Source organism: Anser brachyrhynchus (genome assembly GCF_964034855.1).
Source record: "Anser brachyrhynchus genome assembly, chromosome: 2".
NCBI classification, from domain to species: Eukaryota; Metazoa; Chordata; class Aves; order Anseriformes; family Anatidae; genus Anser; species Anser brachyrhynchus.
The window spans coordinates 9,209,323-9,237,093 of NC_137695.1; the positions used below are offsets into that span (position 1 = coordinate 9,209,323).

Genomic DNA, 27,771 nt, shown 5'->3' on the forward strand with positions numbered 1-27,771 from the left:
AATTAATGGTGGATCTGAGGGTTGTTAGTAGCTGGGGAAACATGATAAACTTGTGCTAACTGGAAGTTAAAGCCTCAAGTTGTGCAAAGGCTCATCTAAGTGAGTATTCTTCAGGTGGTTGTGTTTAATAATAATTCAGTCCTCAACTGTAGTTGAGCTAGTGTTTTTCCAGGTACTGGAATTTACCGGGAACTGTTCAAGTGCCGACTGAGTCTTTAGAAAAAACTAAGTTGTTTGAAGAGGAGATAGGTTAACATCTTTGGGTCCTTCTGGAGGTCTAGCTTTACGTATCACCTGCATTCAATGTAAAGTGGTTAAAATGCCTTTCTCTGAGTTACTGTCACAGTGTTTCACAAACAAGACTTTCGGGGGGACTAATCTGTTTGAAGGAAAGTGATTGGAGGTTTATTTACGGGCTGGTTGTGTGGATCTCCTGAATTTTTACAAAAGGGACAGTTGTGCTTCCTGTCTTGTGGTGTTTATCTAGGCTAGCTTCTCCTTTAAAAATAAAAGGGAAACAGAAGAGGTGTTTCTAAACACTCCATATTTAGGTTGCTACTAACTGCCTACTGCAGAGGCCAGACTTCTAATGCGAAACAAAACCATTTGCTTTCAAATGGCAATTTTCGTGAGCTGAGTTGATGGTCCAAATCTCTTCATCCCTTATGTGGTTTCACCAGCGTGTTCTGTGTTTGAAATATTTCAGCATTTTTTTGCCTGAAGGAAAGGTGAAGACCTTTTACTTCAAACATTACTTAATTTTATTTAACACCAAGGAAATTTTCACAAGTGGCACAATTGTGTGGGATTTTTTAAGGACATGAGAAAGTGGAGCAAGTGTTGTCATACCTGTTCTGAGAGAGTGCCACAGCGTTTTCCTTGTCAAAAACTCTTCAGACAGAAATAGGGGATCCCTGGCATATCCCGGTCTAAGTCTGGAACAAGATGTTTTGTGTGAAGAGGGAGTTGCAGAGAACCTTCCTTACACTGCTTGAGGCAGAAGAGAGGAATAGCTTCCTCTGGCTCAGGGCCCTTCATTCCCTTTCTATCTCTGTTATGGTTTGTCCTCTGAAACTGCTACAGAGAGAGCGGATGCTGGCAGTGTATCTGTATTCCTTTTGCCAGGAGAATTTTCAGGGAAGTTGGATGAAAACCAGTTTATCTGTTGTCCTTAACCTAACATCCTTGGTGTCCCACAGACAAATTTTCTTAATTTTGGTCCTCTTGAGTTTCAGAGCTGAAACTAAGAATAGTCTGAAGTGGCATGAAGCAAAAAAGGAAGCAGCGCTAGTGTCTGACCAGCTTGTGCCAGGAAGGCTTTGAGATGCACAAAGCTTTCCTCCTTTGATAGGACACCTGTTAGTGCACTGGGTACCTTTCAGGTAACTGTAGAATTCAAATCTAAAGTTGAATTGCATGATGTATAAATTGTTTTATTCAGTATAAAAATAAGACCTTAGTCGAGCAACTTGTCCTCAGGCAACTGAGAATATTCTTGTGAATATTCTACATCGTGTCTTTTCAATTCTCAGGAGTGGTTTTTTAACATAATTTGGGTTTGGAATTTACCTTAAAATTTCTTTTCAAAATGGTCCTTATCCCAAAAGAATACTTGAAGGTTTTTTTCTGCAAAACCTTACTGAACTTTCTTTAGAGTCTCATTCAACATTCTTCAACTTCATCTCCAGGATATCAGCTGTTGTTGTAAATGGATGCTGTGAGAGTGAATTGATTAATTTTGATTCTGTTTTTCAGTCACTTCTGAAATCTCTAGTTTGACAAACCTTGAGCTTTGAAGTATTGTTTGAAATTCAGATACTTTAAAAGCACTGCTTTATGTTTTAGCCTGTGAGAGGTTTTTGAATAAGTGCCCAGCTGTTGCTCAGATCATAGGTCACTGTCCTTCATTTTTGCCCCTGGCTTGAAACATGTCCTTTACAAAAAAAAAAAAGTATTAACGCTAAATTAAATTGTAAAAGGTATATTGAAATATAATTTATTTTTTTTTCCCTGAAGTGGTCCTTGGGCTGACTTGGATAGACCTATAACACCACTTCTGCAAACTTGGATCAGTTTAATGGATTTTACAATGTACTTGGGCCTGGGGGTGTGTCCTTGCATAAACACCTCTTGCAGTCTGTGAAAGCAGAAATTTGCAGTGCTTTTGTAAATAAAACTCGTTGCAATACTGTTTCCTGATCATTGTGGAAAATGTAAATAAGGAGTTTTTTTTTCCAAAATTCCTAATTCCATTAGGAATTGCTATGAGTAAGTAAGGGTTTCAGCAACCCTTTCTAAGGTCTTGGCTCATGTTTTCCAGTGCCTACAGTAAGGACAATTTTAAGCAGTTCTGCATCTGAGAATATTCAGTCCTTTTAAACTGATATTTAGCAAATAATGAGATAGTAACTAGTACATGCTTGCAGCAGTGTTTATGTAGGAGACAAACTGTTAATGGAAATAGAAAGTCACTTGTGAAAATGATTCTCCTACTTCCTCACAATTACTCTGCTTTAGCTATGGCTTTACTATAATGAGTAACAGTAAATGAAATTTTCACTCTATTACTGTGTCGCGGTAGCAGATCACAGGTAGTGTAGAAAGCATTTTGTTTTCATTTAACAGGATACATGGTATCAGGTGGTGTTGATTGACATTTCTTGGATAGTGCTTTATACAGCATTTCATGCAAATCATGTTTGAATGAGACTGCTGCATCAAATTACATTTCTTTCAGATTATAGCCCTTGCAGATGTGAGACGGAGCTTGTTCAGCAGCTAGCAAAAAGCTTTCGTTTTGAACACTTACTGTTTTCACAACTTGACTGCAAAGCCCTGTAATTACAGCACTTAAGGTAGTGAAGGAATGATGGGCACTTTCTCTTATCAGATCTATAAGTAGTTGCAAGCAGATGCAGCATGAGATCCCTCCAGCTGTCAAATATTGTCAGGCTGGCATAGAGGGAATGCAGTTTAAAATGCAGGTGACATAATACCCAACATCCTCCATTTGCTAGTGGGCTTCTGATTAATCACGATTACCATACATTATCATACCATCAAATTTAATCATATCAATGAATTCCCATTTGCAGGAGGAGCAGCAGCAGCTAAACATGATGGTAACAGCTATTAAATAAGAGAGAAATAGATGGCTTCTAAATGTAGTAACCCTTTAACTTGTCCTGCTAGCTCCAGTGTGCGCATGCTCTGTAGAAATTAAAATCAAACAGAAAACTTGTGCGCTTATATTCCATAGTTTTAACTTTAAGTAATTGCTATTTAGGACTGCTAAGAAAAAAACAGAGTTGAAGAATTTTTTTTGTGCGTGCGTCTTATTGACAATAAAATTTCTACAGTTCAGTATCTGGTTTAGTACCTGCTAAGTGCAGAGTCACAGAACGGTGAGAGGTTGGAAGGCACCGCTGGAGGTTGTCTTTCAACCCTCCTGCTGAAGCAGGACCACCTCGAGCTGCGTGTCCAGGAACATGTGCAGATGGCTTTTGAACATCTCCAAGGAGGAGACTCTGCAACCTCTCTAAGCAACTTGTGCCAGTGCTCCATCACCTGCACAGCTACAAAGTTTTGGTTTGGGTATATTTTTATATGTGTATATTTTATATGCAGGCACACATGCACCTATATATACACACATAAAAATGCTGTATTTACATATTTCTACACGTAATCATATTTCTATTATATCTATTATTTATATATAACATGTAATGATCTATGTGTATATGTATATATAAATGATTAGATATAAAATAGATTGATATATTTGTATGAATGAAGTTTGAACTTTTTAAGCTACATGAGCAAACGATAAATTTTTATTAAGCACACACAAACAAGTATTAAGTGTATGGCTGCATAGCCATTAATTAGGCAGTTAGAGATATTTTGCAGATGTCAAGACTCCTCTTACAAAGAAATCCAATTACAGTGTACAATTGACTTCTTACTACAATGCAGTAAGACTAATCTAGTGCTTAAATACTGAATGCAGAGCTAAAATATACTTGTTATAATCTAGTCCTAGATGATAGTATAGTTCTCAAGCTGTTTTCACTAAGCTGTGAAACATCCTTCTGAAAAACAGTATATTTGTCATCACAGTAAAAAAAAAAAAAAAATCTTATAAATAAACAGGTATTTATACACCTTTTGTACCTTGAGTTCTTGCTGTTCAGTATGTGAAATGAAAAAAAACACGCTTCATTATAAAATACTAAATTGTACTACTGATTACAGTAAACTGAATTACAGTAATATTAAGTGTTGAATATGGAATACTCCAAAACACAAGTATATTCAGGCCTTCATACTCAACATGCGAGTAGAACTTGCAAGTACATTGGTAGCCCTGGGTGTGTAAAGTTCTTGCATCAAAGTGTTTGCGAGGTCAGAGGTACAGAATATCTCCAAAATGAAATTTCTGTACAGAAAATAAGGAATCTTGTAATTTAACTACTAAATAGATCTGAAATGTCACACATCAAAGTCCACTTTAACAGCAATCATAGTATTTGTCTTCTGTAAAGATATCTTTTCTTTCCCCCCGTTTTTTTGTGGCCATCTGAGTATTTTTAGTTGAAGGGAGAAGCATCGTCCCCAAGTCACATCTTTTTGGTTCTCACATTGTTTTGAAATTAACTGTAAGTTCACTGTTGAACTTGGAGTGTAATGTAGAAATCCTGAATTTGATATTCTATTTGATATCCATCTGAGTTTTGATTGTAATCGTAGGTGACATGCAGGTCACCAAAATATGCTAGGTCAATAAACATTCTAATAATATTTCCATATAATGGTCTCTAGCCTCAGGATAAGGTGAGACTATTTTTATAATATATTTTTATAGGCGTTTTATGTCAATAGTTGTGAAAGCAGAAGAGATACAAAATGTGCCATTCTTTTGGGTCCCTACTAATATACCTATTCCTAGTAAACTATTAGCTTTGAACACAAAAATATGCAGGAGGATTTTTCGTGTTTGAAATTAAAAAAAAAAAAAGTAAAATTTTCTTCTTTCACAAGAGAGTTCCTTGTTCTGGCACTAATGTCTGTTACACTCTTTGTCCATGTTCAGGGCATTTTCTGAGAATTGTTTATGGATGGGACCACTGGTCCTGCAGATTTCCATCTTCTAACTTGCAGACCTCAGTGGTAGAGCAGGTGGGAGTCCAAGAAACCAATCTGTAACGTTATCCTTCAGAGTAGCATTGGTTAGCTTAAGTAACGAGGGATTCATGTGTCTCCCTCCTTGCTTGTACTGGTTTTCTGTGAAGGTTGAATTCCATTTTGGGACCTTAAACAGTGTCATTGGACATCAGTTATTTTTCATGCAAATCTTTTATGTGCAAGATCTGGTCAGATCACAGGACTTGTACTTAAACATCCCAGTGTGGTTTACCTCCTGGAGCTGTGCAGTGGCAAAGAGAAGCTTGTCCAAGTTACATGGTACATTTCAATATTACGAATTATTTTTGGCTTGGTTTAGGGAAATAGCAACCTGTTCTTTCTCAAACTGAATCTGCCTTAATGCTAGGATCTACATACATGAACTAGCAGTTACTAGTCTTTTCCTTACATTTCCTTATGTTCCTTTTCCTTGCATTTTCCCCTTAGAAAATGCATTCCAGAAATATTGAAGACGCATGTATGGGTAGAATACATTAGTTCTCTCGAGTTTCATGATCTCTCTGAACTTTAATTTTTGTCTCTCTTGACTGAAATGTATTAAAGGCATAAACTTTTACATAAGGCCTTTTTATAACATTGAATCCATTGGTAATATTTCAGTACCTGTTAGGTTTTAGCTGACCTTGATGGAATTATTGTTGTCAAGAGACATCGCAGGGAGCCTACAGGTTCATTTAGACTGTATTTGAGAAAATACCAAGGAAGTTTTATTCCAGAATTTCAGAGAACCGTTTGCTTTCTGTATGCTGTGCACAATAAATGAAAATACTGTGAAACTGGCTTGTAAGGACCCATGTTTTGTGAGATGTATACATTTCTACTTGAAAAATTTTAAACCATATTTAAGTTATATGAAAAAGGGCTTCTTACACAAAAGGATGAAAAGTCACTTCCTTGCACTGGAAGGTTGGCATTTTAGGAAAGCTTTTCAAAAAGTCTAGTAGCTACTGAAATAAGAGGATTAACATCTTGTGACAGATGGCTATAGTTTTAATTGTCATAGGTTATAGTGGTCATTATTCTTTGCATTTAAACCATATAAGAAGAATTAACTGAGTGGCCCTGCTTAACTGTCAATGGGGTTCTCCTAGCTCTTTGCATTTTAAGTGAGATTAATAAATGAAAACATGTTGTGGAGGCAGGGTGTAATTTATTGAAAGATTCATGAAGTTTCAATGACATTGTTAAGGTATTTAATTAGTCTCGTGGAAAAAAAAAAGTAGAGTGACCCTTTTAGAGAAGCTGATAAGTCATATAATAGCTGTTAGATCCTCTTTATTCCTTGCTTTATAAGATTAACTGTGTGCTAAGCAATTTATGCTAAGTTTTCCCTTTTATTGGTAACCAAAGTTATCTATGCTTCATGAATAGATTATTGGAGATAACATCATGTAATTAACAAGAGATGCGGAAAAGTAAAAGTACAATTCGTGTAAGAATTGTATGAGAGAATGTTAATTTCTTAACTAGGAAGGATATTTAAAGGGATAAAAGGAAGGCAAAATAGTGCAGTTCTTTGAAAGGATTAAAGTAACCTTATCTCGTGTTCTTTCAGAAGGTAGGATTGCCTGAGTGTGTGAAAGTCGTGTTCAATGAGCTATTCACAACTCTAATGAATTGTAGACACAAGTTTGCAATGCGTGGTTTTTTTTTTTTTTGCAAAAGTGATTGATAACATGTAAGTTAATTGAATAATGGAAGTTAGCAAAAGGGGACGTTGTGTAAGCTGCATACATGTGGAATTGTTTAGAAATGTCAGCCCGTGGTGCTGTAAACTATAGCATGTGGGGGAGAAAGTGTGGATAGACTTTTTTTTGTCAGGGTAAACTTGTTAAAAATGAATATTTAAGAGAGTGAAATACCTGTCAGTAGCACTTCAGTGTGTGTTTATCATCTCCTTTGAAGTATTTCTAGAATGCCTGTGGTTGTGGTCTCTTTGGAAATCCACCCAGAACCCCACTTCCAGTGTAATTTCTGTGTAGACCTAAGTGTATTCAGAAAGGTGATATCTCAAAATTTTCAAAGTAAAATTACGCTAGGATAAATTGATAGAAATCAACATTTGTATTCCTTAAAAATACAGGAAAAAGTACAGCACGTCTTTGGCAGTTTGAGAAAAATCTTGATGTTCAGTACCTTGTTATCGTTGTTTGGGGATTGACATATGTTATAGTTTGCACAAAAGATTAGAAAGAATGGCCTGAGTTGAGTTTCCACAGCCTGCAGAGTCCTACTGAGAGGCTCGAAGCCCTTCCTGCACTGGATGTGAGCCCTCAAGTTTTCAAAAATAACAATTTCTCTCTCAGGTCTTTGAAGTACTCATTAATGCCAGGGCTGCAGCTCGTGGTTTAGAAGGAACTGCACAGCACTGAGTATTGGGAGCAGTTTTGTAAGGGGTAAGTGTAGGTCGGTTTATGGCTTCCAGGCCATACGTAGTGTGATATGATGGGTGAGTCTGCTCCAGGTCAGGTGCTGTTTTCTGATTCCGACCTCTTTTTGCAACTAGTTTTAAGTATAGCTAAAAGATCCATCTTAGGAGTCTTCCCTTCCAGTTTGGTGCACTTTATCAAGTTGATTATTTAGTAAATGACACTAAATTATCAATGATAATGATGCTAAATCAATGATAAAGAATCCGATAATGATGAAAAAGGGAGAAGACTCTTCCAGAAAGTTGTGTTATGTGCTCTTCTGGGTCTTTCTCATACAGATGCTTGGTAACTCAATCTTCCGAACCACTGTCTATGAATCTGAGCCAGCCTTGCGGGGGTCTTGCTGGAAAGGCACATAAATAATTTTGTCCCTTCCCCCCAGTGTCACAATTGGCCCCAGTCTGGGACTAAAAGTTAGAATCTTACAGCCTTGGCTGACTATGAATTTGCAGTTCTCCTTTTTGTTCACTTGAAACTCGTTAACTTGAAAATAGGTGTTCTGGAGAGTGTGAGATTTATTAAGTAGAGAAGTTTCCGAAGAGGTATAACAATGGTGAAGGAATAGTTAAAATGTCTTTTTGTAGGGAGTCTCGGTTGATGTGTGAACTGAATAGTTGGTTGTAATTTGAAACTGTCCGGTTAGCAAAACCATGAAAAATGGAAGTAACCACTGTGCATATAAAGATTTATTATGCATCTATGTTACAGTATGCTTATTTTATCAAAATAGACCATTATGAAAACTGGCTTTTGCACCTGCTCTTCATTAATTTTTGAAGTTAAATAGCTCTGCGTGGTCTTTTCTACTAAATACCAGAAGGCACTTGGCAGTTATCAGTAGCAAATGCTTGCTGAATGTAGAGTTTAGCAATAATGATAAAATAATCCACTCCTGGAATTACAGTTTGACTGCAGTGAAGAAGGGGGAGAGGGGGGAGTTAAACCTTAAGTAATAGAAAACTGTTACATTACTTTGTACTATTTTTAGGACAATTAGAATTTGGCATAAGAAAAAGTCAAAGCTGTGGTATTAGTGTATTCCTGGGGATGGGGTGAGTATATTTCAGAATAATAGATGAGTATCTGGTAATTCAGAAAAACATCCACCATATTGTGCATGTTTTATTAAAAAGCAAGTTCATTTGTGCCTAGAAGTAATAACTCTGGTTGAAACTTAGTTTCACACGTACTATGTTAAATTAATCATTTTGATTATTAAATCATTAATAAAATAATCAAATTTATGTTGGAGCTTTCCTGAAAGCTTTTTTCAGAAGGAAAGTTTCAGCACTGTAAAACCTGGATATATGAGCTTCTCGCCGTCCGTATTACAGTAATTTATGGGTAGAGTTTTATTTCACTTTTGGGGGAAGCAGAAGCAAAACTGGTTTAGAAAAAAACGAGAGGTCAGTCTTTTTCACTGATATGAGAAGGAAGGGAATCAAACTCATTTGTTTTTTTAGAAGCAAATATTGGTAATTCATTTTTCTGCAAATAGCAAATGACTTTGCAATTAACTTTGCATGATTGGCCTTTGGTTATCAGCCAAGAAATGTGATTAGTCATATTTCACTAGCTCTTCAAAATGCCATATACATAAGTTAAGATCCGTTAGTGATCAAATAAGTGGATATTTGTTAATGACACTCAGTTGTCTGTATAGTATGTTGCTTTACTGTGGTATGTTTTATATCAGCCATACTTCTGTAACTTTCAAAACTTCCAGATTTAATACAAAACAAAAAACCACAACCCTCAGTTTCATTGTGCTTGGGATAAGTGCTCAGGCCAGGAAGGGTCATTGTTTTAGTAACCATATATGCAACAATTCAGCGCTAATGAATTCTGACAGAGACAACTTCTGTTCACTGAAGAATATAAAAAGGCTCCTCATGTTATTTTTTAAATGTAAAATGGAGAAGGAGTTGGATTTAGGATTCAGAAATGTTTCTTGTCTTTGAAAACTTAATAGCTTCAAAGTTTAACTAGAATCTAAAAAAAAAAAAAAGCAGTAAAATACATTGCTGATTTTTTTTTGGGGGGGTGGTGGTGGTGATTTTTTTGTTGTTGTTGTTTTGTTTTGGAAAGTGGGACTTAAATTCCAGAACTGACTGAAGTTATTTTACCAAAGCTTATTTCATAAAGGTTTAAAGTTTCCCTATGACAGCAAATACAAGTCTGCTCTCAGTGTGTGTAGTCTCAAACCAGATGATTTGAGTGAATATATTCTGCTGGTTGCCTGCCTCAATTTAAATCAGTTTGGTTGAAGCTTTGGGATGAGGTAGATCTGGGTGTAATAATGAAGGTATGGGGTGGCAGGAGAGGGAAAACTTTATTTAAAATACAATTATAGAAACACACACCATTTTTTTTCTCAGTTGCTTCTCCTTAAGGAGAAAACTAAGACTAACTGAAAAATGAATTAATATTGAGGAAGATGCTTGAGATTTGGTTACAGATGTCAGGAGTAGGAGTGGAGACACCTGCTTGTTTTGTAACCTGTGTCCAACTAGAGCTTGGGAGTGCCGAGGAGCGACTGAAAAGGATCTGTGACCTTCACTAGGGCAGAATATGTTGAGTTTGGAAGAAGGAAGTACAGATTATCATCACTGTGACACCATTTGGTGCTTGGAAACAAGCCCAGCCAGGTTATTACTGCTGCCAGTTCTTCAGCTCAGGCGGCAAATATGTGCTACTCACCATTTTTCTACCTATGTGTCAGTATGTTTCCATGTCATGTTTTTCACTGGCCACTTTAGAAATAAGTAAGTTTTATGTAGGCATGTATTAATGTTGAGAACTAGGAGAGCTTCAGAGTTTCAAAGTTAAACACTCCAAAAAATAAATAAATTAATTAAAAGCAGCTTACCTGCCTGGACTTCCTTCTCTCCCCAGGTGACATATGCTCATGTGACGATGTGCTGTAAATAAGATGTAAGGTAACCACCTTGTTTGAAAACTGCCCTGATGAACTGGTTTTTCCCCTGCCTCCATTGGCAGTGACCTCATGCGTTATACAGTGACAAACGACTACCTAAATAGTTAAGTAGCTAAACATGGGGCGGTTTGCTAGGTGCGTCCCTTGAGGCTGCGTGGCTTGCGGAAGCCCTGTGTGTTCCCCAGGGTGACCGATGGCCGTAAGAGCTGCTCTTTAATAGGCTTTTATCACCCAGGCTTCCAGGATGAAGGGATGCTTTTAACCTTAGTTTGAAAGTACCTCTGGCAGCTCCTACGCGGGTTGATGGTACAGGTGCATTTGGGGAACGAAGGGTCAGGATCCTCAAGGTTTGTGTTCAGTTCTGCTTTGGCAGGCAGCCAGCGCTGTCCTGTTCTGCACCGGGGAAGGGCAACGCGGCTGAACAGCCTAGTTCAGCTAAACCTGAACGGATTTTGATGGGACGAATCAATGTCATTTTCTCCACCCCAAATATCTCCCTCTTCCTCTAAGTGCCGTTGGTTGCAGACAGCATTGAAAGTCAAAGGTCTTGGCGTCTTCTGAGGTGGCAAGAATATTTTGTGTTGGTAACTGTCAGCTTAGAGAGAAGTATAGCAGTTCTTCCTGTAAATAGTATGTATGTTATGAAGACTGTCATGCTTGAGTGTAAAATAATGTCTTTTCTCTAAATGAAATACCCACAGGAGACTGGCTGACTAGGAAGGAGCACTGGCAACAGGATATAGAACCTTTAATCTCTGAGCGATGAAGTATTTGCAGTTGATGGCTGTATAATGACATGAAATACATAGTCACAGTCTCGCTTCCAAATGAGAGGTCTTAGTTTCTCAGATAGCCCATTTAGGTGTGTCCGAGAAGGCCACAGATTTAGTAATGGCTTTGAGCCTCAGTGGCTTGCTCTCATCTACCTTTTCGGTTCTTGCAAATCCCATCTGTAGCTTGGTAGTAGAAAGGTGTGAAGCAGCTTTGTCTTGTGCTGCTTTGATAGTGAACACACATCAGTTGCCAGAGCAAATACCTGGTTTTGCTGTGTGACAAATTCTTTTTTATGAAAATACTAAGATTTTTGGAATGCAAGTAGGATAGGGTGACACTACATATGTTGTTGGTGTTATGGTAGCCCCACGGATAAATGATAATCTTTTGCTGATAGCCATAGTTCAGTTTAGCAGGGAGTGTGTGTTCTGAAATCTGTTTTGAAAAGCTTGTCTTCAGCAATGGCAAGTGTAAGCTTTTAGGTGAACACCAGATGTAGATGAAAAAGATGCCACCACTAATTTCAAAATTTCTATGAAGTGGAAAACAAGAATATTCCTAGATCATTTTCATTACTTATTTGATCTACTCATATATAATAAGGAAATGTTTGTGAATATAATGATTTATTTTAGGCATAGTTTCTCTTGGTTAGTTATCAGAGGTTGCCAACATACTTTGTCAACTTGTGTTATAAAAGAAATTGTAATAGCGTGAATTACTGACTTAAGTGTGTCTTCTGCAAATTTCTGCTTTTGGATTAATATTCCACTTTCTGCAACACGTAAGGGCTCAGTTTACATTTTAAAAGAACTTAATGGAGAAAAGATAATTTTGTAGTCAGCCTTATAATGCTTCAGATGTTTGTGTTCTGAATAGACAGAAACGTTACTCTCCTTTTTTGTTTTTTGAAATATGATTTCTTTAATTTTCAGACGCCATAAATTGTCATGTCGTCGTGTCCTGTCCCCCATCCCTCCCCCAAGCAGAGCTACTTCACTTCAGTGTGCTATGCTGTACTGAATTGATGGCACAGAATAGCATGGTTTAAGAAGATAAATGTCAGGAATATCTTCTAAAGTAGACATTCAGATTTTGGGGGGATTAATGGGAAAGAAGGTCAATAATTGCATGGATTTCAATAAGCTTGAGAATAAATGGCATTCCTGTAGTGCTAGTGATTATTAAAACATTGTGAATTCATTTCAAAGTGCTGTGCTCAGGTTTAATACCCCTTCCATTTTGAAAGGATGACTCAGTAAGAGCTGCCAATTTGTAGAGATTATAGGAGGTAACTCCATAAATCAATTACATTTTTAAGAGAAAAAAGTTATAGCAGACAATGGATAATTTTCTGGCTGGTAGTCTTAATCTTAGTTTTGCCTTATTAAATAGGTTCCTCCAGACTTTCAGCAGCATGCACCTGGACCAGTTCCTACAAACTTCTCACAGGCCCCAAGGCTGCCAATCCAGGACCAGTGGAGGGGGCCACCACCACCGCCACCACCCCTCCCTCCTCCACCTCCTCAGGAAAGAGATCCCTTTTTTATAGGAGGTAAGCATTTTCATTTCAATTAACGTAAAATGTAGTTTTTGTAAAGTGAATGTGGAGTTTAAGTATGTATCATGTAACGTGATATGTTCAGAAGAACCTGGAGACCAGAAGGTAGTATTTGATGTAACCTGATGAGTTACAATGCCAGAAATGCCAGTGGTATCTTTTCTCCTGTTCTGATGTAGTCTTCTGTCTACACGTTTAGCTACCATAAATCTGTGAATTTATACAAATGCAAAATAAAATTAGTATGTAAGTAATTGCTGCAGTAAAATTGTTGTAATTTGTTACATTTTACGTAATGCACTCCCCATACATTTTAGTTTCTGATAGTAACACCATAAACTGTCTGGACTATAAGAAATCTGTTAACGTTAGCTGAAATGCTACAGCATAGCAAACAAAGGTTAGTTTGTGTGTATATATAGATATGTTTATACCAAATGTATGAAATATATATATGATGCATGTGTTATTCGTGAGTACAGGTAAAATGTATATGCAAAGTTGCTGAGTATCTGGTTAGCAAATGGTATCAAAGTTTTGTGAGTTGTTGTATACTTTAAGCACTAATCCCTGTAATCCTTCACTGATTTCAGTAGAGTAGAATTTCTAAAAGATATTCCTAATTCTAGGTAACGTTCAGTTCTGTTGGTCTTTCAAGTATCAATTCCTTTTAAACACAGGTGGCACAAGCAAGAGAAATGTAACGTTGAGGATAGCTCTTAAAACACCTCATAGTTTTTTTTCTACAAATTTCAAGTTACTTTTCTAAATCAAAACAGAGCTTTGCGTTTGAAAAGCATGTTTTTTTTCCCACGGAGCCTGTCATTTAATGACTTTTTCTGATTCCCACAGATCCAAGATTTCCAAGCCATCACTTGTTTGAGCAGCGGAGCCCCCCTCCACCACCACCTCCCCCGCTTCTTAACAGCGCGCATCCTGTCCCTACGCAAAGCCCCATGCCCTTCAGTCAGCCCGGGCCAGCCTTCAGCCAGCAGGGGCAACAGCCGGTGTTTCCCAGGGAGAGGCCGGTGAGGCCGAACATACAGCCTCAAGGCCCGGTGGGAATTCTCCACTTCAACCAGCCGGGTGCAGCAAATCCACGGCCCTTCATTCCTCCGAGACAGCAGTTCCTACAAGCCCCGGGACAGCCCTTCCTCGCTGCACATACGCAGCCTAACATGCAGGTACGGATCTACAACAGGGAGCAGTCATACAAGAGGTGTTTGTAGTGGAACAGAAATGCACTGTAGCTCTGTTGAGTTATAGGAGTAATGTGAATAAAATGGAGTTATTCGAGATTACAGGTATGAGGCAGATTTATATATAGTTCTTATTACTCTGTCGGAAAAAGTGATTTTTTTTTTCTTCGGTGGCCAGCACTAACTCATTTCCAATAGCAGTCTGTACCCCAGCCATGTCTCTACAATAGACTTACAAAAAAACACTTTACAGTTAATGGAATCAGAAGTTTCAATGTCACATAACTCCTTAAGTTGCTTTAGCTCCGCGGAGGCAGGGAGCTGTCCTGCTGCCCTGCAGGTCGGGGCCACCGGCGGGGCCGGAGCGCCCTCTGCTGCTCAGCCGCAGGGCTCAGCGGGGAGCTGGGGCCTCCTGCTGCCCGGGGGGAAGCTGAGCTGCTTGCTTGAAGTGGGTAAATGTTCTGGGGTTGTGCCGAGTGATGGAGAGGGCCCTGCATGATTGGGTGTTCAGGGTCTTTTCATGGTGTCTAGGTTTTGAATGTGGGGAAGCCATAAAGACTTCTATGTGCTTCTGTGTTTGGGGGGAGGAAGAGAAAGAACAGTGTTTAAGTCATTAAACAGAAAAGAAAGAGAGCAGAAGGCCTTTCGTTTGCCGTTTTCCCAATTCAGCTGTTGTCTTACTCAGGCGTAAGCATAGAACTACCTTGTGCAGCTTCTGTTAATCTGTTTTTTAATCAGTGTGTTTTTGGTTTAGCCTGATCGATAGCTGCTCACAAATGTTTTGAGGACTTGTGAGACTGGAGCTACATTTGCAGAGATTACTACCTTGAAACTAAAAACAAATAATCTTTCTTGATACAAAGGGTCCTTTGCATCCACCGTTGCAACCTCAGCCACAGCCTCAGCCTCAGCAGCACCATCACCAGCAGCAGCAACAACACCATCACCAGCAGCAGCAGCAGCAACACCACCATCATCTCCAAGGACCACCACAGCCCTTGATGCCCATGAACCAGCCACAGTTCAGGCCTCACATGCAGGCCACGCAGCAGCAGCCAAATAACAACAGGATGCAGTGTCAGCAGCGGCAGGGTCCAATGAAGCCAAGACATGTGAGTACCACCTCCATCAGCGTTGTCTCTCTTAGCTCTGCATGGGTAATAAGCTTGTAAACACGTGTTTCAAAACTTACCACCACAGTTTTTCAGCCTCCTTATTCCTTTTCTGCTTTGTCCTTTTCTTTCATCATTTTTTGCTTCTTTTTCTACTTTGCTCATTTTGTAACTATATCAATAAATAGTGCATTTATATATTTTTTTCTAGTCCAGTTCTCATTGTGTTTTTTTTTGTGATCCGACTCCAATACGAGATGACAGTTGCCCAAGAACTAACAGTAAAGGGTTTGGGAGGGAGGGGAGGGCGGTTGCATGATCATATTTAAAACTGCTGGTAGTCTGTGACTGTGTAGGAGCCCAGTTCTCTGACACCATCCTTCAATCTGAAGGCCTCTCAGTAGCACTGTGAATAAGCATTCTGGTTAAGATGGTATCACTCACGTCTTGTGAATTTGCTCCAGTCCAGCACGTTCTGCCACTAGGCAGGTTGGGGTGGCACAACAGTCCATGGCAGTGCTCAAGTCAATGTGACTAGTTCAGAAGAATCATTTTAATTAGGAAAATAAATCACAGTGAAGCCAATTTCTGAGAAAGATGTTAAACCAATGAGATTCAGTTTTGCTGTAAATTAAAAAAAAAAAAGTTAATGTTTTTATTTTTATACTTACATTGAAAACACAGTGCCTCTTTGAAAAGTGTTTTTTTTTGTTGGCAAACAAGTCATGAAAATCTGAAACAGGGAACACTTCAGTCTGGTTTGGGGTAGAAATATCTGCGTTTTTTTCCTTTCTGCTTTTCAGAACACACCCTCACAAAATATTGTCAAGCGTCCAAATCAGCAGCTACAGCCAACTGCTCCAAGAAATAGTAACTTGCGGGAGTTGCCAATAGCACCGTCACATGCTCTGGAAGTGAGCAACAACAGGCGAACCTCTACCCCAGCTGCTCAGGTCAAACCCATTACCAGCACAGTGTCTGCCACCAAGACTGTAGCTGGTGTTGGAAACTCACAGGGACGGACTGAGATGAAAGCTAAAGCGATCACACCAGTGGCCCAAGCAAAACCAGAAGTCAAATCTGAACCAGAGGTAAGGCTTTTTTTGCCATTTTTTAAAAGAAAACCCGTTAAAAATTTTTTTTTGTCTGACTTGTGAACTGTAAATGTAGCTAACATACTATTCACCCAATATTTTTTGCTGCCACTAGAGGCCTCCCTTCTGAGTTGTGCTCTCAGACAGTTTCCATTGACCAAAATAAAAAAAAAAAATGAACTCTGAAAGGTTGTCAGCGCCCTGGTGATCCTGTTTTGCAGGTGTAGGAATCATTCCTACTGTGACAAGGCAGAGGTTGCATGAACTTCATCAATGATACAAGTCTCTGAGATACCCATTGTGCCCATTTTGTATCTTGCAGGTTTACGATCGGTTGGCTTGTGTTGTTTTTTTTGTCTGTTTGTTTTTTTCTTCCCCTTCCGGGTAAGTACTTCTTTCTGGGTTAGAAAACCTCTTCTCTTCCATTTTCTGTGTTGCTATATGCCGTATACCTCCCTAAATAGCCATTTTTTCTTCCTCATGCTGTTTTCCCTTAGACTGCCTACTCTACTCTAGGGTCTTGAGCATTCCTGAAGGAAACTGCAGCTGTATTGCCCATGGAATTTCTTCTTGAAGAAGAAAATCTTTCTTTCGTATACCCTTTTTGCATGAAAAAAATAGGAGATGCTCTCAGATTTTCCATTTTGGACAAAAAGATGCTGTTTGCTCTGCTAGTACTCTGCACAATCAGAAAATGAGATACAGGTTTTTGGGCTCCAGTGGGTCATGCATGGTGAACAGGGGACATTTTATTGCACAGATTCTCCTGGAAGCTAGAGAAGACTTGCCATGAGCACTGTTAGTGTGTGAGAGAGTAGGTAGGATTGCACTGACGATATTGTTAATAGTGAATCTCAGGAAGTGCCAGAGGAACGTGATGGTTAATGCACCCTGTACAATTCCCGAATGTGAGGTTATTCAGAACAAAACTGTAAATCTTTATAGTTCAATTGCCCATGAAACTTGTCTCAAGGACCAGGTTTCCTTCAACAACTTTTGAAAGCTTTAATTGTGGTAATACTTTCTTCCCCTTAAGCTGCTGGCGATTAGCTTCTCATCTCGTTCTTGAATTATTATGACCATTCCTAATTTTCGCAAATGTGGCACAAAAGAAACCCATAGCTGGCAGTGCTTGATCTCTTCTGGACTTGCTTCTCAGTGGGAATATAAAAAAAAAAATTTTAATTGTGATCTTTTCTAAAAAAAAAATTGCTTAAGTAATCTCCTTCACCTCAGTTCAGTCTCTTGGAGTAATCCTAGTCAATCTGTTTTTCAGGCCAACAGTAAAGGTAAGTTTTGAAGGCCTATGCAAAGCAGTTACAGGCCTCCCCATCTAAAGCATTTTATAGTTTTTTCATGTTTCAGACATTTGGAACTTAAGACATTAGTCCTGAAATATCTCTGTCAGTGTCTGGAAAAATGAACTATTTTTCACTCCTGTTAATCAAATGGAATAAAATAACCAGTGCAGTTATCGTGTTCTTTCCATTTTAAATATTACACATATCCTAACAAACCTGTAACTTTAAGACCATCTAATCCAACTCATGTGATTTCTTGGTTCTACAAGTCAAGCTTTCTTTTCATTTCCATGGTAAAACTGCTATCTTTGAAAGGAGTTTGTGATACCTATTTCACACAAGTTGCTTTTTCGTAAAACAGGTGGAAAAGAAAGTTGCCCTTGAAAAACTGATGTGTCTCTGTAGTGTTTCCTATTGATAACCATAAAAGTAAAGCCTTTGTAGGTACACTTGGCAAGTACTTATGTGAATGTGCATGCACAGATTAGAACACTTCTGTTTTCAAAGTTGACCCAAAAGAGAGCCTTGTGCTACAGTGCAGTAACATTGTCCCTTTTCAGCTGTGCCACTGTGGTAGTCGTGTTCACTGGTGACACTCATCCTCAGTTTACAAACTGAGGATTGCTGTACTAGTAGCTCTCATTTCCAAGCACTTAATTATTTTCTCTGCTATTTTTGTAATGTAGGTTATTACATCCCCTCCTTAAGGCAAATTGTAATGTTTTCCAGTCTTTTGTGTATTTTTCTTCTAATTACCAAACTTTGTGCTGTTTTAGGCTTTCTGTGAAGGTGAAAGAGTTAAATTCTGCCATTTTTTCTAGCTGTCTGGCTCATAACTGAATTGGGCAGGTTATTTTGCAAGTGTCTTCAACTGGAAAATTAAGACTTTTTTTCTGCATCCATCTTCCTGAAGAGCCAATGGCCACGTTTATGAATGCCCTATCATTCAGAAAGCACAAAAAATAGCAATATTGGCTGTTAAAGGTTTTCCCTCATCTTCCAAATAGATATATAAAGGATTGCAACCTGAGAGACTAGAAGACTGAAAACTGTGTGAACTTTCTGAATAGTATGCTTGTTCCTATGCAGCTGGAAAATATCGACCTTTAAGTGCCTCTGTCAGAATGATTTTTCAGACTGAGGACATGGAAGTTTACATCTGGGAGGATAACAAAGAGTCAATGAAATTGAGAGAAATGGGTAGTGACTGCGGGTCTCGTTCTGCTCATGTTGAGGTCAGTTTAGGATGAGAGGAATTAAGGCAACATTAAGCATTTTTAAGTTTAAAAAAAGGGCAGGAAAAATGTAGAAAGGTGATGTGAAGCTTTTTAGAAGAAATGAGTTATTGGATCTCGGAACAGGAGAGATATTGGTAAACCATTGCATAATCAGAGGTTTACTGATATCACCACTTATATTGCAGATAACATCCCTGGTATCCTTAAAGGCAACCCTTCTGTTCTTCCAAATCCAGTAAAATTTGGAGTTGGATTTTTGTTGGGTCTTATGTTGTTTTTTTATAAGACTTGGAGTATAGAAAATATTCAATATTGGGCAAATTCAGGTGATTTTTAAGAAAATGTTTCTAAATCTGCTTTTTTGGAAGTTAATTACCTGAAAAAAATGTATGTTTTAATTTGTTTTCTCTAGCTTGAGTAGGTTTGACTTCCAGCTTTTAAAAATAATGCCTTCTGTCTTTGTGCTTTGTGATTCTTTCCAGCGGTATTTTTCCAGATAGAAGATCATAAGAGGGCAGTGTGCTTTTCAAAGTTATATATAATCTCATTCTTAATTTTCTGTTTTTCTGAGATGTACTCTGCCTGTGTTTTGTGGGATGATTCATACCTTCATAGGGTTTAGGAGCCTCTGTCATTAGTAATGTGTGACGTTTATTTAACTGTCTTTATTGAACCCCGGCAGCCAAATGATGTAATTTGGATCTGTCCTTACCTTTTATGAAGAATTGTTACAAATTTTTGGACAAGTGCTTCTAGCCTATTTTGTTTCTAATATTATAACTGATGGGGAAAAAATAACCTCTTGAATAAACAGATTTGTGTATATGCTGCAGTTCAAACAATTTTGATTGTGCCAGTTTTACTGAGGGAAACAAGTGAGCCTGGCTGCATGATTTTTTTTTGTTTCTTCATCCATTGCAAGCGAGAGGACTTCAGTATCCAGCTCTTACAGCTCTGCATTTAACTCTAACAACTAAAAAAAAAAACACCAAAAAAACAAAAGAACACCAACCCACAACCACAAAAGTGATTGTTTTGAATTCACTATATGAGAAGCAAGCTACTGGTATGAGGACTTGAGACGTTATACTTTCTATTGTAATTTGTTTTAGAGCATGTCTTTGCTGTCTTTTCCTCAACAGTGCCATTCTGAGTTATCCTACAAAAGCCTGCTGCTTTTCTTACTGCTGCTCTTGAGCTAGACTCAGAATGGCAGCCTACAACTTCTTCTTTTGGCACTTTCCATTAAAACCTATGAACCTTTAAGGCAGAAGAAAAACCTATAGCTAAGGCTTGGTCTTCCCTCCAAACCACAATTAAATATATTGTGCTCAAGAACTTTTCAGACAGATGAGAATCAGCATTTAACAACAGCAAAAACAAATGAACAGAGAAAAAAAAACACAATAAAAATAACACTAAAGGAACTGCTTTGCTTCTCTGGCTTTGTGCTTGTACTTTTTGTTCTTTTACTTTGTATTCCACCTGGCTCCTTTTTTGTACACCATTTCTTCATGTTGTAGAATTTTCTACAGGAAAAGGGTGACACATCTGGTTTATCTAGAGAAAAGGCCGCTCCAAGTTTTTCTGCTTCTCCTACAGATAATGTTGCTTTTGGTATTAAACCTCCAAATACGAGCTGTGAAATTCATGATATCTTTGACGGATGTCTACTTTCTCCCAGTTGCTATTTTTTTGGCAAAATGTTTGTATTTTTTTTTCTTTTGGCAGTGCAACTGCTTGTGAAGAAGTCTGTGCTGGGGTTATTAAACTAATAGGATGAAAATCATTAGCAGCAGTCACTGCATACCATTTCCATCTTGATTCAGTATACTGTCTTGCTTGTTCTGTCTGATGAAGCTACTTACAATGTAGGGGAAGAGATGCTTTTAGAGCCAAGAGGCAGAGGATTTAACTACCCCTATTTTTATCCTGGGGAGGAGTTTGCTACCCATTCTGAATCCGTGCTGTTGGGTCATTCCCCAACTAATAACAATTAGAACTGACTCCCAATGCAAATACTTTGCTAATGATCACAGGGTCGTTATATCGTGCGGTCTTCCTCTAGCTGCAAGGGCATTTTACTGAGAACATAACAGTAATAGCAACTCATTTATGGAGATGAAGGATTTAGGCCTGTCTGTAGCCTATTGAGCATCTGATTTGCAGTTGTCATAAAACCTCAGAGCTCTTGGCCCTTCATTTCAAAGCTCACCTTTTAAGAAGAGAATGACTTCGTATTGACTTTGTAGAAACCTTACTAACTTACCAAATATTAAGCTCCTGAAAGGAATAATTCAGATGATGTTTGAGATAGAATAGCCTGAAGATTCTACTGAGCATTCATCAAACTTCTTATGTGTTGGTAATAGAGTTTGCCACTTGTCTTCTGTGTTTAATGCTAGTGCAGTTGAAATCTGCCCACAGGGTTCTGCGCGAACATGTTGATCAGAGTCCCTCAGGATGTCCGTTCTTGTCTGCTGGCAAGACCCATTTAAATGGACCGTAAAACACACATCTCTGCGCTGCTTACGTGTAGCCTTTGAGTTGGTGTTTTGTACTTACCAGATCGGGATCTGTATCTTCCAAGGCTTTCAGAACTTGTTAGATGATAATACAAGCAGATAGTTCCCTGATGATAAAGGACAGCTGATAGAAAAGCCCCATCTTATGCAGGCTTTTGCTAGTATTGACACCCTCAGTTGATCATAAAGAGAAAAAAAATGCAGTGCTACCTCCAGAGGTACACTTGGTACTGGCTCACTGGCATCTGTCAGACCCATTTAGATAAAATACAGAATGCTCTGATCAAAAGCAAAGCGAGTGAATAAAATAATTCATTAAGTGGAACAGGTTTTCTGTTTGGACGATTTGAACAGCATATTTACTGTCTCCGAAACAGACTGAAAACTTCATAACATCAGGTTCTGCATAACAGCACATCGTCCTCCTATCTGGAGCTTATCTTATTTTTCTCATCCTATGCAAGATATACTTAAGAGTCTTATCTTTTTTCTCTGTCTCTTAAGGGTCACGTGGATTTTTTGTTGTTGTTTTTGGTGTTTAAGACTATAATCCAGCACCTCCAGCTTTCAGTACAAGATTAACTACTTGACTTCCCTCCACGTTTTAATTTGTAGAAGTGTGTTCCTGTTGCCATCTATCAACAAAGACCTGTAATCTAGTCATTACAGTGATCAGTCATTTATTACTGCAATCATACTCTGAAAAGTATTGAGGAAGATCAGAACCTTGTGGTTTATGAAGCATTGTCCTAAAAAGGATGGTGTTCGGACTCCTCCCAAAACTATAGCACATATTTATAAATAAATCTGTTTTTGTTGAAGTCTTATTTTAGTCATTGTTTAGGCTAGACTTGTACTCTGAGACATGCCGCTACTTAGGAAAGGAGCAGTTATATCTGGAGGAGACGAGCGTTCAGGATTTGTGGACCTGGATTCTATGAATACAAACGCTACCGGGCTTTTATATCTGCGGATCAACTTTATGGTTGGATCTGTTCTGCTGTTTGTTCCTTTGCGTTGGAGATTCTGTGATGTACCGGAGATAAAAGCCCTCAAACACCAAAATTTATTATTGTACACTTGGGTATGCATGTGTTTAAAAAGGAAGACAAAAAAAGCCATTTGTACTGACAAGATATTGCACCCCAGTTACTGCAACATAAATAACTGTAAATCACAGATTCAGATTTTGAGAAGTGTTCTAATGTTGTTGATGCTGTAACTTACCAAAATGCAAAGTATTATTACTCTGAGAGCCTGTTAGGGGTGATTAATGGATCTTATCAAAAGAATTTTGTGCTCATTAGCATTTGTAAGTGGTCTCTAAAAGTCTCTAACTTAATATCTTAAACTGTTGAAAATAAAATGCATCTAATGAAAAGGTATGTTTTGTAACGTTAAAAAATGCATATATTTGTATCATAAGCAGCTTGATTTCTTTTCCAGGATGATGAGAATTTACATTTTCTTGGCTCTTGTCTATTTTTTTTATAGCTTTTCGTAAGAACCCGTTGCGCCAAAGTTGAATAATCTTTAGAAAGGTTATTTAACAATGTATAAGACTTTCAGAAGGGTCTAGGGATGGAATATTAAAGGCATTCTCTATATACCATTAATATTCCAACGCTGCTTTTGGCAACATTTTGATTCTGAAGAGAGTGCATGAGTTCAAGGTCAGAGAGATTGACTTGTGCTGTTCATTATAACCAATTATTGTGTGACAAATGAGTTTGAGATCAGGCTGAAAATTCTGTGAGAAAAATCAATAGTTCTAATCAGGGCCTTTCAGGTCATTTACCACCCTACCTTTTGTTAGTTTGTCAGAAAAGAGCAAGATAAAACCTGTGTGACAGTGGGTTGCCTTCGTATTGTTACTTTCCATTTGAAACATATTTTGATATCTCAAATTATATTAATAGTTTAATTGGTTTTAGAAACTTCTAAATGAGTTCTAATTTGTAAGACTTCATTTTTAGTATTATGATAAGATTTCTTAACTGGTATTATAGCTTTTATTTTTTTTAACTGTCTAGGAAGTAGTATATCTAAGTCCTAAACCTGATTTGAGTTGTTTGTCTCTAATGAATAGCAAATAAATCATATTTGTGGATATGCTCTGCTGATAGCCTTTGCTTGGTGTCAGCGATAATTTCAGAAGCTCTACAGAGAGTTAGGCCATTATCACATCTTCTAAAACAACAAAATAATGTTATTTTGACCGAACTGGGCATATAGTGAGAATTTTGTGAATTAATCTGTGTTTCCCTTTGTAGTATCCAGATGAAGATGAAGAAACTAGATTGTACCGTTTGAAGATAGAAGAGCAGAAACGTTTAAGAGAAGAAATTCTGAAACAAAAGGAGTTGAGACGGCAGCAGCAGGCTGGTGCTAGGAAGAGAGAACTGCTTGAAAGACTGGCGCAGCAGCAGCAGCAGCAACCTTCTACGCAGCAATCCTACATGCAGCAGGAGGACGACTCTTCTGAGTTCCCCACCAACGGCAGCCCTTACATACCCCACTCTGGCTTACAGACCAGGCAAAATGTGAAAAACAGACTCCTTGTTAAAAAGCAAGATATGGTAGTTCCAAATGTCCAGCCCAAACACACAGATTACCCACAGGTTGGGAGCAATATGCAGTATCAAGGACAGCAGCTGAAACCAGTGAAACAACTGAGGCAGACCAGAACAGTACCTCCCAGTCAGCCTCAGGCAGCGCAGAAAATATCCCAGACAAAACCTGCTGCAGCACCGCTGCCCTCACCACAGACTGCTAGAGTGGCTTCGGTACAAGCAAGGCCCCAGGAACTGAAACCTGGCGTGAAAAGGACTGTCATGCAGCGGACAAACAGTGGTAGTGGAGATGGGCCCCATGTCGGCAGCAAAGTCAGGGTGATTAAGTTGTCAGGAGGGGTAAGTTTCCAAGGCTCGTCTTGTGTGTGTCTGTCGTCATGGTTTGTTTTTGTGTGTTTCATTCTGTGTAATCCCAAAATAAAAAATGGGCCCAAAATGAAGAGGGAAGTAGCAGATTTAGGAGACTTCACAATCCGTATTTTAGTTTTTCAGAACTGTAAGTTATCAGCTATTCAGAAGTGTATGTTTTCTTTAATGCTTTACTGCCAGGCAGTTATCACTATCACATTGTTATCTAAAATAACACTCCTTTCTTTTAAATTCTTTGTAACTTGAGTCTCGGGGACTCCTCAACTCAGTTCATTTTGCTTCAGGTTGGTAAGTCTAATAGTGGGTTAGCAGAAAGGACTTGTGGACCTGTTTTCTAGGCTCAGTTAAAAAGCTAAGCGCTGCTTATTCGTTAGTTGAAGCCACACAATTAAGTTGTGTGCCAGCACTGGCATTGGTGTGGTTTCTGTACCCAAGGGAAGATTGGCTTTATTTTCTTGGGAAGCATGTTGTGAAACTAACTTAAGCAGTATGTTGGAGAGGGATGTTTTCTGTGAGAGGCTGGGTTTAAAACATCACCATTTCACTTCTGCATCTAAATGAGATTTCCTTATCTTTTGATGAGGAATCTATTATTTGTAGAGTGTCCCCTGAGCACCAGTGTTGCGGATGACTCTCAATGCTGGTCTTGATGGCAGCGTGCATACTTAAGATCTGGGGGGTTGGTTAGAAAGTATCTAGACCAGATCTCTTCTGTCTTAATGGAAAAGACAGGTTAATTTGGTAGGGCTCTGAAGAAACCGATGCGAAGGGATGCAGTGAGGTGATGGTTGCCAGTGTGCAATCTGTCCTTGGGTTCTATGCTGAGGAGGAAAGAAGGATGTGATATGTTTAATGCTGTGATACATTGGGGGGGGGGGGGGGGGGGGGGGGGAGAAAGTTTCTTAAATAATTAAGAACATTAATTAGGGGAACTTGCAGAACTGCTATAAGTCTGTAATGAAGTGAACATACTGTGTTAATGGGCTCAAGAAAGCCTCATTGGTAAGCTTTAATCTATAGAAATATGGAGGAAATCAAAATGCCAAAGCCTGGATTACTTTTTATAAATATTTTTCTACAGCTCATAAAACAAATATGCTTAAAATTTTGAATTGCATAATGACCATGTGATCTTTCAAAATACTAACATAAAGGACCTTGTTGACTAAGTAGAGTTGACAACAACCTTACTTGGAGGATGTGTAATTCCTCTGACATGGTAACAAGTGCAGAAGAAAGTTCAAAAGGTTTAAAAAGAATTTTTCTCGTGGGCTGAAAATAGTTACACATAGATATATGTCTGCAGGAATCCCAGTGCTCTGTGAGAGGTACAGCAGGTTTGTTATTCCAATTAAATAAAGCAATCGTGCACAACTTCTTCTATTATGTGGTGAAATAAAACAATGCCAGTCACCACTGTATACAGCTCTTCGTAACAAAGGTTATCAGTGCCCAAACTGGCATTTGTAATGCAATAGTTTTTATTATAACGCTCTGTTTCAGGAAACCATAAATGATTTGTTTCAGATGAGTCTCTTGGTAAGCAAGAGCAATTAGCTTCGCTAAATGCATGTGGAACCTCTCTTTTGGTGTATATTCAAGCAGATTTGTTCTGTCCTTAACTTTCTGCCACTGAGGTGTTATTACCGAGGTAAAGCAGGTTCTTTACATGTAGCCTTTTCTGCTTTTTTTCATATAGTCATGAAAATTTTTCTTCCAACTATGGAAGAATAAGAGCAAGCATTGCAATTAGCTGTTTAACATTGATCAAGATAGTTGGTTAATTTTTAATCATTTAGTGACAGGCTGAATGTATATGACTTCATTTCTGAACCACACAAGGAAAAAAAACAGGGAGGATGTGCAATCTTGTCTATTTTGACAGGATATTAAAGAAGAATTAAAAGCTGTGGACTCTGCCATAAAGATCACATCACATTTAGTTTTGCGCTCTCGTGTTTAGCTTTGCCACCTGCTTCCTTTTCCCTCAACCCTAAATGTAAAGGAAAAGCCAAATCTCTTTTTCCTAGCTATTTTCCTTAGCATTTGTTTGTGTTTCCTATAATTCCCTTCCTTTGGCCAAAGGAATGCTTGGTATCTCTTATCTATATGCATTGACTTGTTCCTGCAGTTGAGCAGCCCTGCTGTTGCTCTCGAGTCTAATCACTTGTACGTTTTTTCCTTTCTAGAGCTCTTTTGTGCAGCACAGTTTTTAAGAGCCATGTCCAAGTGAGATGGTTTGTGATTAGACACAATGCGGGTCCTTTTCTGAAGCTCTTCATTCAGGCTGGTACAGACTTAGAAGGTCCCTTCTCTTTCAGCCTGCTAGCCATGGTACAGCACGATAGTAGAGCTGTCAGCAGAGGAGCTGGTCAGTTTGATGCCAGACCCATACAAACTGTCCTAGGCCAAATTAACCTAAAACAGGAGCTGGTGGCAAGGAGGTTTTCCCAGGATGCAGTAGGACCATCAGTAGAGCAGGATCAAATGATGATTTGTTGCTGGCACCTTGTTATTTAACAGGTAGGGAGATGTACTGAGTACACTGGTGTGACGTTTACGGTGTACAAATTCTGTACACCAGAAGAGAAGGGTTTATTATGTGGCAAAATGGTTTATTTTCTTAAAGGCAGTATCTTTCCCAGTCTAAGCTTCTAATTATACCTACTTGTATTGCTGGACATTGCAGTACTGTTGAGGATCTCTGACCTCCAGATAAAAATAATCCTTGTTACTTAAGGTAAAAAAGCTTCTAATCTCTTCCTATGATATTCTCTCTTGAGAGGATTTTACTTTTTAAGTATTTTTACTTAATTGTAAGAATTACTAATTAAATCCTAAGAAATATGTTAATTTCTCCAGTTTATCTGATGCATAAGATACCTTCATTTTTGGTTCCTTTACTTAAAGAAAAGGGAGGTAGAAAATGATTCAGAATTTCCTTTATGTCAGACTAAATCCACATATCAAGGTGATACATGTTAGGTACCATACTTGATTTTTTTTAACAATTTGCCTTTTTTCTCCAGGAAAAACAAAAGCCAACCACCAGATATGCCCATCCCTTTCTAGTACTTCTTTAATTCATGCAGGAAAGGCAGTACAGTGAATAGTTTACCATATTAATTACTCCTTTAAATGTTATACTCCCGGAAAAAAGAGTTCAGCAGATGAATTCTGATTTTGTTTTTTCATGGAAGCCCCAAAGTCTTTTGATAGATCCGATCTGCTTTATGGTTGCTGTGTAGCCTGTCTTCCAATTCATCCTTTCCAGAAATCGTTCAGCATACGTGCTGAGTATTGATACTAGCATGTTTTACTAAGAAAGTCTGAGATATGCTTGGCTCCTTGGAAAGGAGCCTGAACTCAGTCCTAAGGATCTGCATAAGAATAAACTAAATGAGGTTGTAGGATGTTTTTCATCAGGAAGAGACACCCTAATAAATC

General features: G+C 38.4%; 1 protein-coding gene across 6 annotated transcripts in view; it reads left to right on the forward strand.

The window, feature by feature from the left end:
• The window catches only part of RBM33 (RNA binding motif protein 33), a 99,270-nt gene that overhangs the window by 44,472 nt on the left and 27,027 nt on the right, over nt 1-27,771 (forward strand). For all 6 annotated transcript variants that reach the window (XM_080581457.1, XM_080581454.1, XM_080581456.1 and 3 more), the window contains exons 11-15: nt 12,748-12,907; nt 13,766-14,097; nt 14,976-15,224; nt 16,028-16,315; nt 23,656-24,294. In XM_080581457.1, the coding sequence (XP_080437583.1) occupies nt 12,748-12,907; nt 13,766-14,097; nt 14,976-15,224; nt 16,028-16,315; nt 23,656-24,294 (1,668 nt within the window). The remainder of the gene's footprint in view (nt 1-12,747; nt 12,908-13,765; nt 14,098-14,975; nt 15,225-16,027; nt 16,316-23,655; nt 24,295-27,771) is intronic.